This window comes from Myxocyprinus asiaticus, chromosome 35 (genome assembly GCF_019703515.2).
Source record: "Myxocyprinus asiaticus isolate MX2 ecotype Aquarium Trade chromosome 35, UBuf_Myxa_2, whole genome shotgun sequence".
Lineage (NCBI taxonomy): Eukaryota > Metazoa > Chordata > Actinopteri > Cypriniformes > Catostomidae > Myxocyprinus > Myxocyprinus asiaticus.
In genome coordinates this window covers 20,047,789-20,063,495 of record NC_059378.1, presented here as the reverse complement: position 1 = coordinate 20,063,495, position 15,707 = coordinate 20,047,789, and the positions used below count along the sequence as shown (strand labels likewise).

General features: G+C 36.7%; 1 protein-coding gene across 3 annotated transcripts in view; it reads left to right on the top strand.

Moving 5' to 3' along the window:
• Window positions 1–12,829, top strand: part of LOC127426309 (kinesin-like protein KIF21B) — a 119,959-nt gene extending 107,130 nt beyond the window's left edge. For all 3 annotated transcript variants that reach the window (XM_051673041.1, XM_051673040.1, XM_051673042.1), the window contains exons 30-33: window positions 210–327; window positions 689–859; window positions 5,367–5,566; window positions 10,747–12,829. In XM_051673041.1, coding sequence (XP_051529001.1) covers window positions 210–327; window positions 689–859; window positions 5,367–5,566; window positions 10,747–10,795 — 538 coding nt within the window. In that variant the 3' untranslated portion in view covers window positions 10,796–12,829. The remainder of the gene's footprint in view (window positions 1–209; window positions 328–688; window positions 860–5,366; window positions 5,567–10,746) is intronic.
• The last annotated feature ends 2,878 nt before the right edge of the window (window positions 12,830–15,707 follow it).

Genomic DNA, 15,707 nt, shown 5'->3' with positions numbered 1-15,707 from the left:
CATTTATTAATGATTTCAAAAACACACACGGCAAGTGGGTTGTAAGGACTGTTTTTTTCCAATTTTTTGGATTCCATCACCATGTACAAGTTCTGTTCTAAAAAAATACTAAGTAATGTTTAGTTGCAAAACTACTTTTAAATATGTAATATTCGCAAAACATTGTAGTTTTGTGAGTTTTGTTACTGATTATAAGGTTTTTTATGCAGAATGCAGGCCACAGGGAAGCTGACAGGACACATTGGCTCAGTCATGTGTCTAACAGTGGGTTATTCTGGTGGGGGCAAAGACCAGGTCATCACTGGTTCCAAAGACCACTATGTGAAGGTGCGTTGCAGCTTCTTTTGTCATGTGCGTGTCTCTATTTTCCGAAACAGTATGTAGTAAATTCTAAATTAGATCATCTAATGGTTACATATTTAAAAATAAATTGCCTCCATAAGGAGCTCCAATGTAGTTTGCTTCTTTTTGTTAGTAGCTTGTATTGTAGCTAACTACTTTTTCAAAATGGTAACTTGACTGTAGTTAAACTACTTTAAATTCTTAGTAGTTTGTGGCTTGCACTGAATCTATTAAAGAGCCAAATATGTTAGATGGCCAAATGTCTTTTGCAAAGCTGCTTTGTATACATTTTCAAGCAAGGATTCACCATATACAAGAGTAAGATGTTGTTTTTAATTTAATGCAGATATTTGATGTTGCGGAAGGCGCTCAGGGCAATATTGGACCAGCTCATAACTTTGAGCCCCCTCATTACGACGGTATTGAATGCCTTGCCATACAGGGTGACATCCTGTTCAGTGGTTCCCGTGACAACGGCATTAAGAAATGGGATCTGGGACAGCAGGAACTGATTCAGGTACAGGTTAAAAGATTATTATTGCATGTAGACACATTTGACTCCTTAACACAACTCCTTCAATACTATTTGAATAGCATTCCAGGTGGCACCTCATGAAGTTGATTGAGAGAATGCCCAAATTGCACAGAGCTGTAATCTAGGCAAAGGGTGGTTACTTTGAAGAAGCTAAAATATAAGAGTTTTTATTTGTTTATCATTCATTGTCACTACATAATTTAAATACTTCTATTTAAGAGATTTCAAAGTTTTTCTGACTTGACTATTTTTTTGAAAATGCGGACATAGTAATAATTAAGAATGAATTGGTGTGTCCGAACTTTCCACTGGTTGTGTATGCAAATTTGGATCTTGTATTTATGTATGTCGTCATAGCGTCAGACGGCCTTACAGAATTTTGTTAAATTCTTATGTGTATATGAACATTGGACAGCTGTTGGACTGTTCATCCAGCACGTGTGTTATAATGTATTAACCTCCTGAGACCTGAGCATGACTGCTGTGTGCATTTTCCATTTCCCTTGTTATTTGTAACTAGTAGCAACTAATAAACAATCAAAAAAATAAAAAATAAATAAAAATAATAATAATAATCTAGAGCAAATAGTTTTCCTAAAAATTTATGTCCACATATGTGGACAGCAGGACTAAATTGTGAAATTTTAAATAATACCAAGCTATAGAAAGTTTTTTTTTTTTTTCATCAATTAGTTTGTTTCCAGTAGTGTTGTTATTCATGTTTTTGAGATGTTACATCAGAAATTAGCATAAATAATTCTGATTCAAAGTAATGGCCAACATCATCCAATTACTGCCAACCATGATAAATACAATTATACATTATACATTCTGAATCTATGAACTGATTGGTCTCAGAACAGTTCGAAATGCACCTCATTTTTCATCCTAACTCCATATAAAGCCTCTGAAAGCAACATTTTTCAGCTTTTGGATGAACCCATTGATTCTCAATGTGAAAATGCACAGTGAATGTAGAAATGCATTTACTAATGTTAATGAATAGAACTGTATTGTACAGTAAAAACAAAATAAAATATAGAACAATTTATATTCAGATGAAGCGAAATAACCCACAGATGTCTTAATGTTGAAAGTTATTCAAAATAACTAACATGTTTTTTCAACTTGAGAGAATAATGTCCCAATGTGGACATCGTGTTTATCAACTCGCTGACGCGTGAAAAATAAATGCATTTTTTAAAGCGACATACCAAACGAAACGAGTTGCTACTCTACACCCAAACAGGTTTCAATGAAAAAAACTTAGAGGTTTCTTACCAGAGGCACTTTTGATCGGTCTGTGCCCGTGGAAGTGCTTCACGGAAATCGACGTTATGTTGTTGTCACGTGACTCGGTGCGGCTGAATTTTAACTCTTAATTGACAGTTGGAACAGTATTCAGTCGGTTTAAATTATGCATTGTGTATAGCAAAGCTGAAATACAATGTCCGCGCATGTGGACGCGGGGTTGCACGTGGTTAAGTATGTTTTGTTTCATTATTTGTTTACTTGGCTGTGTAGTTACCATAGCAGGCACTCAAAACAAATGCCTCTTGTCTGGAGATTGTTTTCTCCACTTCAAAAGGACTTATCTAGAGATGTGCAAATTAAATTTAGGTTAACCTGCATAGGAATATATTTAAGGTAACTATTAATTTAAAGAACCAGAAAACCGAACTATTTTCGTCTCCTCTTTGTGAGAGAATTTAGTGACTATTAAGCTGTAAGTGTATTGAAGAGTTTTTTAAAGATGCAAGATGGCGTAGCATGACTGTGTTTAAATAACGAAATTAAATACAGTATCCAATACCAAAAATAATATACGTGCACAGACAAATGTTGTTCAGAAGGTAATAGACCAGCATTTATCCATCGTTTCTGTGTCTGTAGATGTAAAATAGCTTCATTTGTCAGCTCCCGTTGACGTCATCACTGTCTGAAAGTTGAGAAAGCTCTTAGTAATAAGTATGATTTTAATGGTTCATTTAGCTGTTAGCCCATCACCCATTGATTATATCAGACAAGAACACGTACCAAATTTTCCTATAATCCAGACTGAAAAGGTAAAAAATAATGGGAGATTATTATATGGCAGTGTGAAAATGGGTTTTACAGAACTGAGCCTCCTGTCAAGGGATGTCTGAATTATGTATTTAAGGGTTCAATTCTGTTTCATGTTGACTTCAGCATAGTTTGAAGTTAAAAATCCTTTAGGAAGCACAAATATCTACAGGCAAAATGTTGTATTAGTTCCACAGGTGTTTCCTATAGAATGGACCCACCTATAATTGGTCTTAACTACATAAGCAACCAATACTATTTTTGTGACCCATTTTAATATTATATTACCAAATGGATTTTAGTCAGATAAATCAGATTTTTGCTGCCAGTCTGAACAAACTAAAAGAACCGGCTCACAAGTCAGTGGTTTGCTGGCTGCACGCAAAAAAAAGAAAAAGAAAAAAAAAACCCAGCGCAACCAGTGTAGTTCCCTTTGTAAAGACAACATAACTGAAAGATTGTATTATTTCGCACCATCTTATATTTCTCGTTCCTTGCATTCAGTTCAGACTGCAATCTCGTACTGTAACTTGGGTATAAAATTATTTCCTTTGCCGTGGCTCTGTACTGTAGATTCAGTACCAGTGCAGCTCTTTAAACTTTATTGACACCATCCCAGATGTGTGACTTGCGTGTATGATTTATCTACTGCTGAACACAAATAAAGATTTTTAGAAGAATATTTTAGCTCTGTATTTCCTCACAATACAAGTGAATGGGTACCAAAATTTAGAAGCTCAAAAATGCACATAAAGGCAGTCAGGCCTGGTTCCAGATCAAAATCACTGAGGGTGCTTCTGAAAATACTTCAATGCAATGGTAATTTAGTATTCAATTTAACGCTCTATATCAGGAGTCTGGTTTAAAAGTAAAATAAAATATTCAGGAAAGAGATTCTAAAAGCTTATTTTAATGTTGGCCGCAAAGTGGATAAAGTTGTTTTATTCTCGGAACGTTTTCAACCTGTTTACACGCTCATGTGTCATGATGTGAGTCTTGTCAATGTTTGGCACCCCATTCAGCACACCACTGAATAAAACAGGCTGCATGACACTGATAAATGATTACTGCCAGAGTAACATTCACATACAGGTGTGAGGGACTTCAGCATTTCACAAATAACACAAAGAATAAATGTATTCCTCTCACTTGGTTTTACTCGCGTGTCCCCTCTGTGATCTACTGAGCGCTAAGTTGTTGTTTGTTTTTTGCGGAGAGAAAGCGCATGCACTCGCATGTATGGTTGCCAGATTACGGTTGCATAAATTAAGTATGACATAAGGTGAAATATTTCCATTTTGTGCAAGTATAAATCTCTGATTGGGGTGTTGCATCTATTATCTGGCAACCCTGAGCATATTAAAAGCTTGTGGATGCGCAATAGGTCTAAAAGCCAGATAAATGAAAAATCTATCAATCGACCCGTGGGTAGTAGTTTGCCCTGGTCTGCAATTGAGGGTGCTCTAAGGTTCGTTTGAGGGTGCTTAGCACCCTCAAGCACCCCCGTAGAACTGGAACTGAAGGAAGTATAAAAGTAATCCATAAGACTACAGTTTTTAAATCTGTATCTTCAGAAGCGATATGATGGGTGTGGGTGAGAAACAGATTAATATTTAAGTCCCTTTTTGCTATAAATTCTCCTCCCTGTCCAGTAGGTGGGATATGCGCAAAGAATTTGAATCGACAAAAACAAAAGAAGAAGAATGTGAAACTGAAGCTTGAAAATGAAACAGAAAATCTGTTTCTCACCCACACTTATCATATCGCTTCTGAAGATCTGGATTTAACCACTGGAGTCGTATGAATTACTTTTAAGCTGCCTTTATGTCCTTTTGGAGCTTCAAAATTTTGGTGCCCATTCACTTGCATTGTAAGGACCAACAGAGCTGAAATGTTCTTCTAGAAATCTTGGTTTGTTTTCAGCAGAAGAAAGAAAGTCATAAACATCTGGGGTGAGATGAGGGTGAGTTAATGATGAGAGAATTTCAATTTCTGGGTGAACTATCCCTTTAAAGAAATGATTGCAGATCCATACGATTTTTTTATTGATAGAAAGTTTACGCAACCCCTCCCCCTTTCAATTGCACCACCAAGATATTCGAATCCTGGGAGAGTTAACAATGTTTAAGCAGTGTGTTTATCTAAACACACACTTCACTAACTCACCTGCCCTTTTTGATTGCGTGGCTGGATAAATTAGCCCAGATAAAGTGCTTTGGTTGTTCTCTTTATGAGAATTTCCATCTGATTCCCCACAGATTTGTCTGAGGAATCATTTAGAATTTGCTGTTAAAATTAGCGAAATGCTTCATCCCACAATACCTTAGCTCATAGTGGCGAGTTTTGTATGGGAAAGAATCATTCATATTTTCATCAGAAAATGTAAAATTAAAGTTTTACATGTTTAAACCATCCATTCCCACAGCAAATCCCGAACGCCCACAAGGACTGGGTGTGTGCATTGGCATTTGTTCCAGGGCGGCCCATGCTCCTCAGCGCCTGCAGGGCGGGCATGCTCAAAGTGTGGAATGTGGACAACTTTACCCCTATCGGAGAGATCAAGGGCCATGACAACCCCATCAATGCCATCTGCACCAACTCCAAACAGATCTTTACTGCATCTAGGTATGTAAAACAGGCAAGAAAGAGTGTCAAGGAAAAGACTAAATTACTTTGATAAACTTGTAAGGATGGTTCATGATGGTCGACTAGTTGACCAACAACCGACTAGTCCATTAGTGAGGTTGACTAGTTTATCTAGACTTTTTTGTGTGTGTGTATATATATTTTTTATTATTCTCATTATTGGTGCTAATATTAACAGAACTAGCAACATCCTGTGCAAATAAATTATACTAGAACACATTCAGACAGACGTCTTTGGCTGTTGTATCGTGTCCCATGCTTTTTTATTTATTGTTTTATTTTGAGCATTCTGAACGCTCAAGAATGCATTCTGTAAATGCCACATAAGAAACTCGTCCGATCATGGTCCTATTTACCCGAAACATAAACCCGTCATTCAGGCAACCCACTGACTAATCTATTTTGTCACTGACTCTGCTCTCTTGTGATGCATTTTTCCAGACAGTAAACTATTTAGAAATTGTCAGTCAGACTAATATGTTTTTTAGACCTACTTTTATGTAATTCTAGGGTTGCTTGTAAAGCAGATGGTGTGGGCAAACAATTTGGGTATTGTTTGACTGCTATTCATTAATGTGACTCTAACAAAGCTCTCCTGTTCCCTTAAGTCTCTCTCTCTCTCTCTCTCTCTCTTTTTAAAATTCTTTCCCTTCTCGCTCTGTGGCCTAAAACTTCAGCGACTGTCGGGTGAAGTTGTGGAGTTATGTCCCCGGGCTCACGCCTTGTCTGCCCCGTCGGGTCCTGGCCATCAAAGGCCGGGCCACCAGCCTCCCCTGAGCCTCCACTAACTCTTCCTGCCTCTGGTTCCCTCTGGTACTGTCTTTTCTGTCTTTACCTGTTTTCTGTTCCTATGTCTCTCTGTTTCAGTGAAAAACATGATTTTTTTTTTTTTTTTTTTCTCCCCCCAGTCCTTGTGCCATTATTTGCAAATGTCCTCGGGAGACACTTGTTACAACTTGCGACAAGTGCACATATCACAAAAGTAGTCATCTCAGTTTAAGATGAGACGCCCACAGACAGATCATGAATCGTCTGATGCAGAATTCACACAAATGGATAGATCCTTCCAAAACTGCAAGCTCCACTCTGATTGGCTGGCTGCTTAGCAACTTCTTGGAATCAGAGTGAACAGGTTTTCTATTATTCAGTGGTATTTTTACCTCTGTTAAGGTTCAATGAAGGAGTGTGTGATATTAGCAAAAATTTATATTGCGATAAAATCTTAGTGATAGTCCATCAATAATGCCTGTGATATACTCTGTATTTCTAAAGGACAGGATTTCTGAAGTTAGGAAAGTCTGCACACATTTTCTACTAATTCCTTTGGTGTCCTTGGCTGGCACAAAATTGATATATCCATATGCACAACTGAATGTCCATAAAATAGTCAGTACTTATTCTTACTTAAATAATTTACCTAAATATGAAAATTCTCCAAAAGAAGATATTTCAAAAGAATATCTCCGCTGTTTTTGTCCATATAAAGTCAATGGGGTCCAAAAAGGACAAAAAGGCAGCATAAAGGTAATCCATACAATTTAAGTGGTTTAATCCATGTCTTCTGAAGTGATAGGATAGCTTTGTGTGAGAAGCAAACCAAAATTTCAGCTTGATATATGCGCATTTGCTTGTGCATGCGAGAACTGACACAACACAATACCAGACGTTCTCGCGTGAACATGCAAACGCACACACATCAAGTGCGAGCATTTGTGAATAAGCTTCTCTCATTAATATGCATAAGAGAGCAGGGCAGAAGTGAAGATTTTAAGTGAATAAAGACAGAATTTATTAACTTTTTGTTTCTTACCCAAAACTATCGAATTGCTTCGATAGTTTTACATTGCATGGCCAGAAACAGCTAAAATATTCTTCAAAATATCTTCTTTTGTGTTTTACATAAGAAAGAAAGTCATACGAATTTGGGATTGCATGAGGGTGAATAAAAAATGACAGAATTTTCATTTTTGGGTGAACTATTCCTTTGGATAAACTATTCCTTTGGAATAGCACACATTTTCTTTTTTCTTTACCAATTTTTCTGTGTTTTCTGAACCACCTTTTGCTGTGCCATTATTTAAATTAACTACCACTTCATAGCATTGCATTGCATGCATCATATTGGTAGCAGATTCTCACAACCCTTAACAATACGTTAAAACAATTTGCTTTGTCTTTTCGCTTGTCAGTCAGATGGTTCTTTCTGTCAAAATGAGTAGTTTATGACCAGAATAAGCTACAGTGCGGACTACACTTCATGCTAACTTCAAATGTCTTGCTACATGACTCATGTTTACTAGAAGAGGGAAGCTAAGAAAATGATTCAAGCGTTCAGTTTAGACCTTTGTGCTACAACAATTACAAATTCACAAAATGTTGTTAGTTATGCAGACAGCAAAGATTAATTGACTTTGTTTTCCCCATATTCATACAGTGGAGTTCAGAAAGCCACATTGAAATTGTGGAATACCAAATTTTATTTAAACCTAGAAAATAAAGTTTAAGTAACAAAGAAACATTGATATAGAATTAATGTGAAATATTTAATATTCTGTACTATTTCTAGGTCATTAATAAAATTAGCAGTATTGTGACATTAAAATTGTTAACTCCCTTGTACATAAATTCATATTTTCTTGCTTTCATTGAAGCACACAAAATGCTCTTTGAAACATTCTCATATCGTGCTGGAATAACATGGATTATCAGGTTTTGCACAAAAAAGTGGGGTCCGCACCAGATTAAGTACATGTTGTCATTAAAGCAATAGAGTAACATACCAAAAACTAAAAATCATGTCAGCATTTTCCATTCCCCTTTTTGATTTGTAACTAGTAGCCCCTAAGACACAAGAAAAAATAAATAAATAAATATATATATATATATATATATATATATTAGACCAAATAGTTTTCCTAAAAATTGATGTCCACATATGGACAGTGGGACAAAGTTGTGATATTTTAAATAATACGTAGCTATAGAAAGTCAAATTTTTCATCAAATTGTTTGTTTCCAGTAGTGTTGCTCTTCATGTTTTTGAGACATAGACATTACATCAGAAATTAGCATTATTAATTCTGATTTAAAGTAATGGCCAGCATCATCCAATCACTGCAAACCATGTTAAAATATCTGAATCTTTGTACTGATTACCATTGTCCCATGTCTGCCAAACATGTTGAGTGGTTCAAATATCATCTGCAGCCTGAAACTGAACTTTTGACCAGATGTTAGGAATGAATGCACTTGGCTGCATAGGAAAGCTATAGGATGCTCCCTTGCTCCGTAATTAGGGAATGACTTAACGTCCAGTGTGTCTGGACTGGTCTTAGAACAGTTTGAAATGCACCTTATTTTCATCCTCTGTATACTGCCTCTGAAAGCAACATTTTCCAGCTTTTGGATGCATCCACTGATATGGGATGCACAGTGAATATAGAATATATTAAGGAAAATGAGCCTATAGTCCATGTACATGGTCATTGTGTTTAACAGCATGGCATTTCGAGATAAATTGATTAATTTTTAATATGGCATATTAGATGAAGCTAGAGACTCTACTCTTTTGACTCAAACAGGTTTGAATGTAAAAAATTAATGAGGTTTCTTAACAGATGAAGTTTTGTTGCCGTTTCTCCCAAAGACAAACTCAGCTGAGATCGGCGACATGTTGTTTTGTCACATGAGTGTGTCGAAGGTTTAACCCTTTAATGACAGCTTAGAGTCTCCTGAACTGAGATCAGTCAGTTTAAATTAAATTATGCATAGCCTATAACGAAGCCAAAACGTAATGTCCACAAATGTGGATGCGGGGTCTCAGGCGTTTAAATTAGAGAATTGCAAAATTGCATTTTCATAAGTGGACTTTTGAACCCTCACTGTATGCACATACAGGCATTGTGTGGAGAGGGAGAAAAAGCCAATTGCAGAGGCCATGGATGTGTGTACAGTTTGATGAAGGATTGAGTGATGTGAATGGCCAGGCCATTTTCAACATTTGTCAGTCAGAAACAAAATTTGATTCTGGCAGCTACTGGCAGCCAGTGTGAAGACTTGAGCAAAGGCGTGACCGTTTCTGAAGGTTAAAGACCAGTCGAGCAGCAGCATTTCTAATGCACTCAAGGGGACACGAGCCACAGAATCCCTGAGAACAAACTATACAGTTCAGCTGTGTCATGTTATTCTTGTCGGTGTTGTCAATTATTTCTTGCTCTGTTAGTTATTATATCTCCTCTGTGTATCTTCTCTGTTTCTTTTTCTTTTCTGTTTCCATGCTCTCTCACTGCACCAGTTTCTTTTCATAAGCCAACTTTTTTCCAGATGTTTTATTCTTCTCTTGATCCCACAGAACTTCCCCTTAGCTCTTTCATTTTCTTTGGGCCAAATAAGGAAATCGTACTAATTAGACACTGAACACTAAGCATAATTTTTTCCTTGCCTTAATGTGCTCAAGTTGAATCATCTTTTAAGACCACAATAAAAGCCTATTGCAACTGTAATTGCGTTCAACACCAGTGGCATAAATCCTTTTAATTGGTTCTTGTTAAGGTCTAGGTATCACCAGATATCTTCTGCCTCAACGCCCTTTGAGACCTGATGCCCTTTTCCCCATATCCACTGCAATGTTGTTTTTAACTAGTTGTATATTTCTGTTAAGCCAAAGTACTTTTCCACCAAGTGGTTTTAGAGAGATCTAGAAAGTTTAAAGAGTTGTTTTTTTTTTTTTTTTTTTTTTTTTTTTTTTTTAGACAAATATACAGATTATGGATATGATTTTTTGCAATGAAGAATTTATCTGAACTTCTTTCACAGACCAGTGACCCATCCATTTCCATCATACTGCAGTTTTAAATTTTTTATCAGAGATACTGTAGTGTGTTTGAGACGTAAGCATGTGAGTCTAGGGGCTAGATCTCACAGCAGGTTTTGATTTTTATTTGGGATAAAAATGTGCTTGCACATAATTGGTGAGAGGCAGAGGCAGGCGGCTTCTCTTTGTGAACTCTTGGTTTTGATGTCTGTGCCATCTCTTCAGTGTTAGGAGCTACAATGATGATGTCTGAAGATTCAGACAACTGAGTGTCTCTCTCTCTAATTATTGGCCCTGTGCCTCTCCTCCACCTTTCATTTTATATCTCACTTTTTTCTCCCAACAGTGACATGACAGTGAAGATCTGGCATCCGAAGATGGGGAAGAAAAGGTGACAATCCTGAGTTTGGAATCATTGTTATCGATGATGCCTTTTGTTTTTGAGTTGGCTGCCAATTAGACGCGGCAGTCCAACCTTATGGTACCCAAAGCTGACCTTGGAGTGAAGTCCAGGGTTCGGAGGTCTCGTTCCAGTAGGTCGGTTACATGGCGCTGTTCTAAGGAGATGAGACAGCTGTCTGTTTTGAAGTCACAACCCTTTTAATGTCTTAAAGCCTGATATATCTGGAATATTCAAAGGGGAAGGCAACAATCTGTCTGAGAAACTGCCATTTTCCATATTCTTGATGTTTTATTGGTGCCATTTTGGTAACACCACATTTGATCCAGAAACTGTAGCATCTGTACTAAAAAGTTGCACTTCCTGTCTAGGAAAAAATTTCTTGTGAAAACTTTATCTGTAGCTGCTGTTTTTTTTACCATGTCAGTGACAACAAAGTATCCAAGATGAAGGAAGTCCACTTCAGATTCAAATGGCATGAAACTTCTTTTAATTCCTAGAGAGGCATATGATTTTGGTTCTTGAAACTGAACTAGACTAGAAACTGAACCATTGCCATTTATTGTCCAAAACATTTTGTAATGTCTCAAGAAGACTCTAAATGAAGATGAGAAGATGCAACACTTTCTATACCAGTTCTGAGACATTGTGTAAAAGTACAGATCTCCCCTTATTTCAATTATCTCCTCTACAGGGGTTTCTCTGAACATTTCAAATGACTAATGGCTACCCTAATCTTCCTTACACCACATTCAAACACTGGACACCAGTTTGTACAGCCCTTCCGAGAGGCTTCCTTTGCTTTTGAAAACCGTTGTCTCCATTGTTTCTCTGTTGCTGTGAATTTTACGTTCTCTACCTCAGGTTTAAATTACATTTCGGGCGAAAAACCTTCACTGAATCTGGGTTCTAGCTCATGACAGGATCCCAGTTTTATTGTCTGGGAGATCTGTGGATAGAGGTCTCAGAAGTGTGAAGCAGAATTCAAAGTCTGCTGAGTGAGCATTTTTAGGGGGTGCATGTAATATGCCCAGTTCACTAGGGGACTGTCAGGTTAAGTGACACTGGCAGGATGTTCTCCTTAAGCTCGCAGATTTAGAGCTGCCTCAGACTCAAGCATCTGATTATAAGACAGCGTTCCCCCTCTGGACATCAAAAAGTGATCCAGCCATGTGTTGCTGGACGCTGTTTTGTCCTGGTACAACATTTGTTGCTGAGGTGATAGCTTTACTGGTATTATTGCAAAACTGTTTCCTAACAAATTTCAGACAATCTGACACTGGATTGTTAGATGAAAATTTTGTCCTGTATTACCCCAATATATTAGGACTACTCTTTAAAACGTTATAAAACACAAGTGTTGAAGAATTGCATAACAGCTGTAGGTTCAATTTTTTGCTATTCCGCACCATGTCTGGTCCATGTAATTTCTTTAAGACAAAAAATACAAAATAAAACCATGCTAAAGGGTGAATCTCATAAAGAAAAAACAAGTTTTATTTCAGCCCAAAATAATAATAATACAAAAAATGAATAAGAAATTATATTTTGCCTAAATACAATGAAGCAGATTTTTAGTACCATTAAGGTTTGCATATTTACATTATTTCCATGACAACTAAGCAACTCCCCTCCTCCATCGTATTACCACAATGCAAAGATTTCTCATTGTCATTACTTTACAGTTGTAAAGTGTTTATACATTATAGCATTATTTGTCGCACTATCTAATGGTAATCACCATTGAGAATAATGCAAATTACAAAATTAAAGGTCTTAATGTTGAAGTATGTCACAATGTAAAAACTCTTAATGGTCCTAAAATGGTTTCATTTTCATTTATTCAGAATATAATTTCTTATTCTTTTTGAGTGAAATGTGACCTGGACACATTATTGTGATATTTACCCTTAAAGAACTTTAAAATGTACAATAGCTTAAAGTTTTAGTTCACCCAAAAATGAAAATTCTCTCATCATTTACTCACTCTCATGACATCCCAGATGTGTACGACTTTCTTCTGCAAAACACAAACAAAGATTTTAAGAAGAATTTTTCAGCTCTGTGCGTCCATACAATGCAAGTGAATGGTGACAAGAACTTTGAAGGTCCAAAAAAGCACATAAAGGAAACATAAAAGTAATCTATAAGACTGGATTGGTTTAATCAATATCTTCAGAAGCGATATGATAGGTGTTGGTCAGAAACAGATCGATCTTTAAGTCCTCCTTTTTACCATAAATCTCCACTTTCACTTTCAAAATGTGAAAGAATGTGAAAGTGGAGATTTATAGTAATATATTTATCTGTTTCTGACTTACAACTATCGTATTGCTTCTGAAGATATGGACTAAACCACCAGAGTTTTATGGACTTACTTTTATGTGGCCTTTTGGACCTTCAAAGTTCTGGTCACTATTCACTTGCATTGTATGGACCTACAGAGCTGAGAAATTCTTCTAAAAATCTTCATTTGTGTTCTGCAGAAGAAAGAAAGTCATACACATCTGGGATGGCATGAGGGTGAGTAAATGAGAGAATTTACATTTTCGGGTGAACTATCCCTTTAAATATAAGAGACACACAGACACAGATTTATTGAAATGTGTCTTTATATAAAATAATCAGGGAGCGTCAATGTTTCTCTACCAGCTCACTCCTGTATAAGCATCCAATGATAGGGAAAATAGCATTGTTAAACTAGGTCAAATCAATCCTTCCCCTTTAATTTTTTTTTTTTTTAAATAATAAAACAGGAAGCAGCCTCCTCTGCATTGAGGGATATGGCATGCCTGGTGGGGGTATGTGGGCGTTGGCAAGCTTGTCTTGGTAGAACACACAACTTTGTTTTTAATCCATCAATCTTGCTGTGCCTCGTGCCGCTCCCTTCCCAGGCATTCCCAGATGCACAGTCTTCTTTAATGAAACATATCTATCATTCTTATCTGCACATTGTGTCTGGGCGGCCCCTGGCAATTCAGTATATATGTACATGCTGTAGCTGCTGCGCAAGAGCCACTGGAAGGAAGAAGTTCTTATTTCGAGGTGACCGGGATGTGTTTTATTTGATGAATGACCCACAGCATGGATAATCACAAATCAAGTGCTGTGGTGGGATCCCAAGCTCCTTAAAGAGGTTTATCATATATGATAGATATGATAACGATCAGTCGTGAAGCCAAAATGATTTTAACAAACATGTTTCTGTTTCATTATTCCTTTCATTCAAACACATTGTGATGTCACAAAGCTGCTATCAGTCCTTTAGAGCTCCAACATGTATGAGAATCCACAGGACCATAAAATGGATATGAAACATAATTTGGTTTGTGGACAGAGATATTTTACCAGTTATCATCTTAATAGGGAAATCTGTAGGCTTGATCTATTTACATACTGTAAAGCTCATATACATGCATATATTTTCATTGGGAAGAACGCATTTGGGGCTTCTTCACCCTTAAGGTTAATACTTTGGTTAATAGATCTGTGGCAATAGATTGCAGCTTATGCAGTTATACCTAGTAGAGAGAGTATGTTCTGCACCCTCATTAAACCAGTATTTCATCCTCATTAAGACTGTATATGGGTTACAATACACTACCATAGAAACATTACATTATAGGGTGGTTTAAAAAAAAAAAAAATGTTGTCCTCTTTCCACAACAAATGAGTAATAAACTCATAAAATGAAATGTAATTTATCTTTTCTACATAGTCCCAGACTTCGGAACGAAGCCAGATTGATTAAATAATGATCAGAGCCTATACATCAAAGGACTTTTGTTTTCAAAACTGTGAAAAAAGGCTGCTTTCTACCATCGTGCATCTCTATTAATATGCGTCTGTGTATCTTGCTCTTGAAAGATATCAGATGAAATATACAGTGTCAAAATATGTTGCCAAAGTTTGGTTTATATAATCTCTTGCACATTTCTATATGTCTTACAATTTCACTGTATCAAAAACCTTGCAATATTTTACTTTTTTATTATTTATTTATTTTTTATGTTATGCTCAAACAAACCTGATCTGGTTATGCATAATAGTCAATTACAGTGTGAGCCCCATTTTTAATAAGTGCCCCTTAATAAGTGGGATTACAAAAGACTGTCTTTATCTCATTTAATTTTAGAAATGAAAACCATTGTGTTTTGTATACCACTAATTTATATGCATTTTTTTGTTTTTGGTACTATTGTTGTATTCTTGGGAAAGGAGCTTGTCACATTTGCCCTTGCTCTGTATTGCTAGGACTTAAAGACAGAAATTGGTTTGCAAATGCTGTTCCATAACATGTTGTCCACTGTAATCATTTCTGCCTTTCAACTCTCTCACTCCATTGTGTCTGAAAGCTCATTGGTTTACAAGACTACTTCTAACATTAACAGTTACAATGCTTTTACAGCCATGCCAGTCAATGGCCTGCAATTCCTGGTGTTCAGCTCAAAGACAGCCTTTTGCAGTCTTAACTTACAATGTATATGAAGCTTTTGGGCTTGATCTTTTTTACAGCATTCAGCTTCATAGCAGTAGTTTACCGGTATGTTTAGTCAGAGCTTTGTTGTGGCTTAAGGTGCTTTAATTTATATTCTAGGCCAGTGATGCATCCCATGGACATGCTTTATAAGCTTCTACATCTGTATATAGTCTTAAATTAAAGCTTTTCTGTTCATGGGAGATTGTAGACACCTGTCTATAGAGGACCTTTGAATACCATATTGTTACCTGGACTGTTGAGCAGCGTTGCCCCCCTGTAACGCCAAAGGTAAGCAGAATTCCACTGGCATTTTATCTTTGCCCTAAGCTGCCTTACTCTCTCTGTTTCACGTCCTGAACTGCTGGGCCACCCTGCAATACGCCTTACCTCTGTTTAGAAATGTACACTCGTTTAGCATGTGGAACAT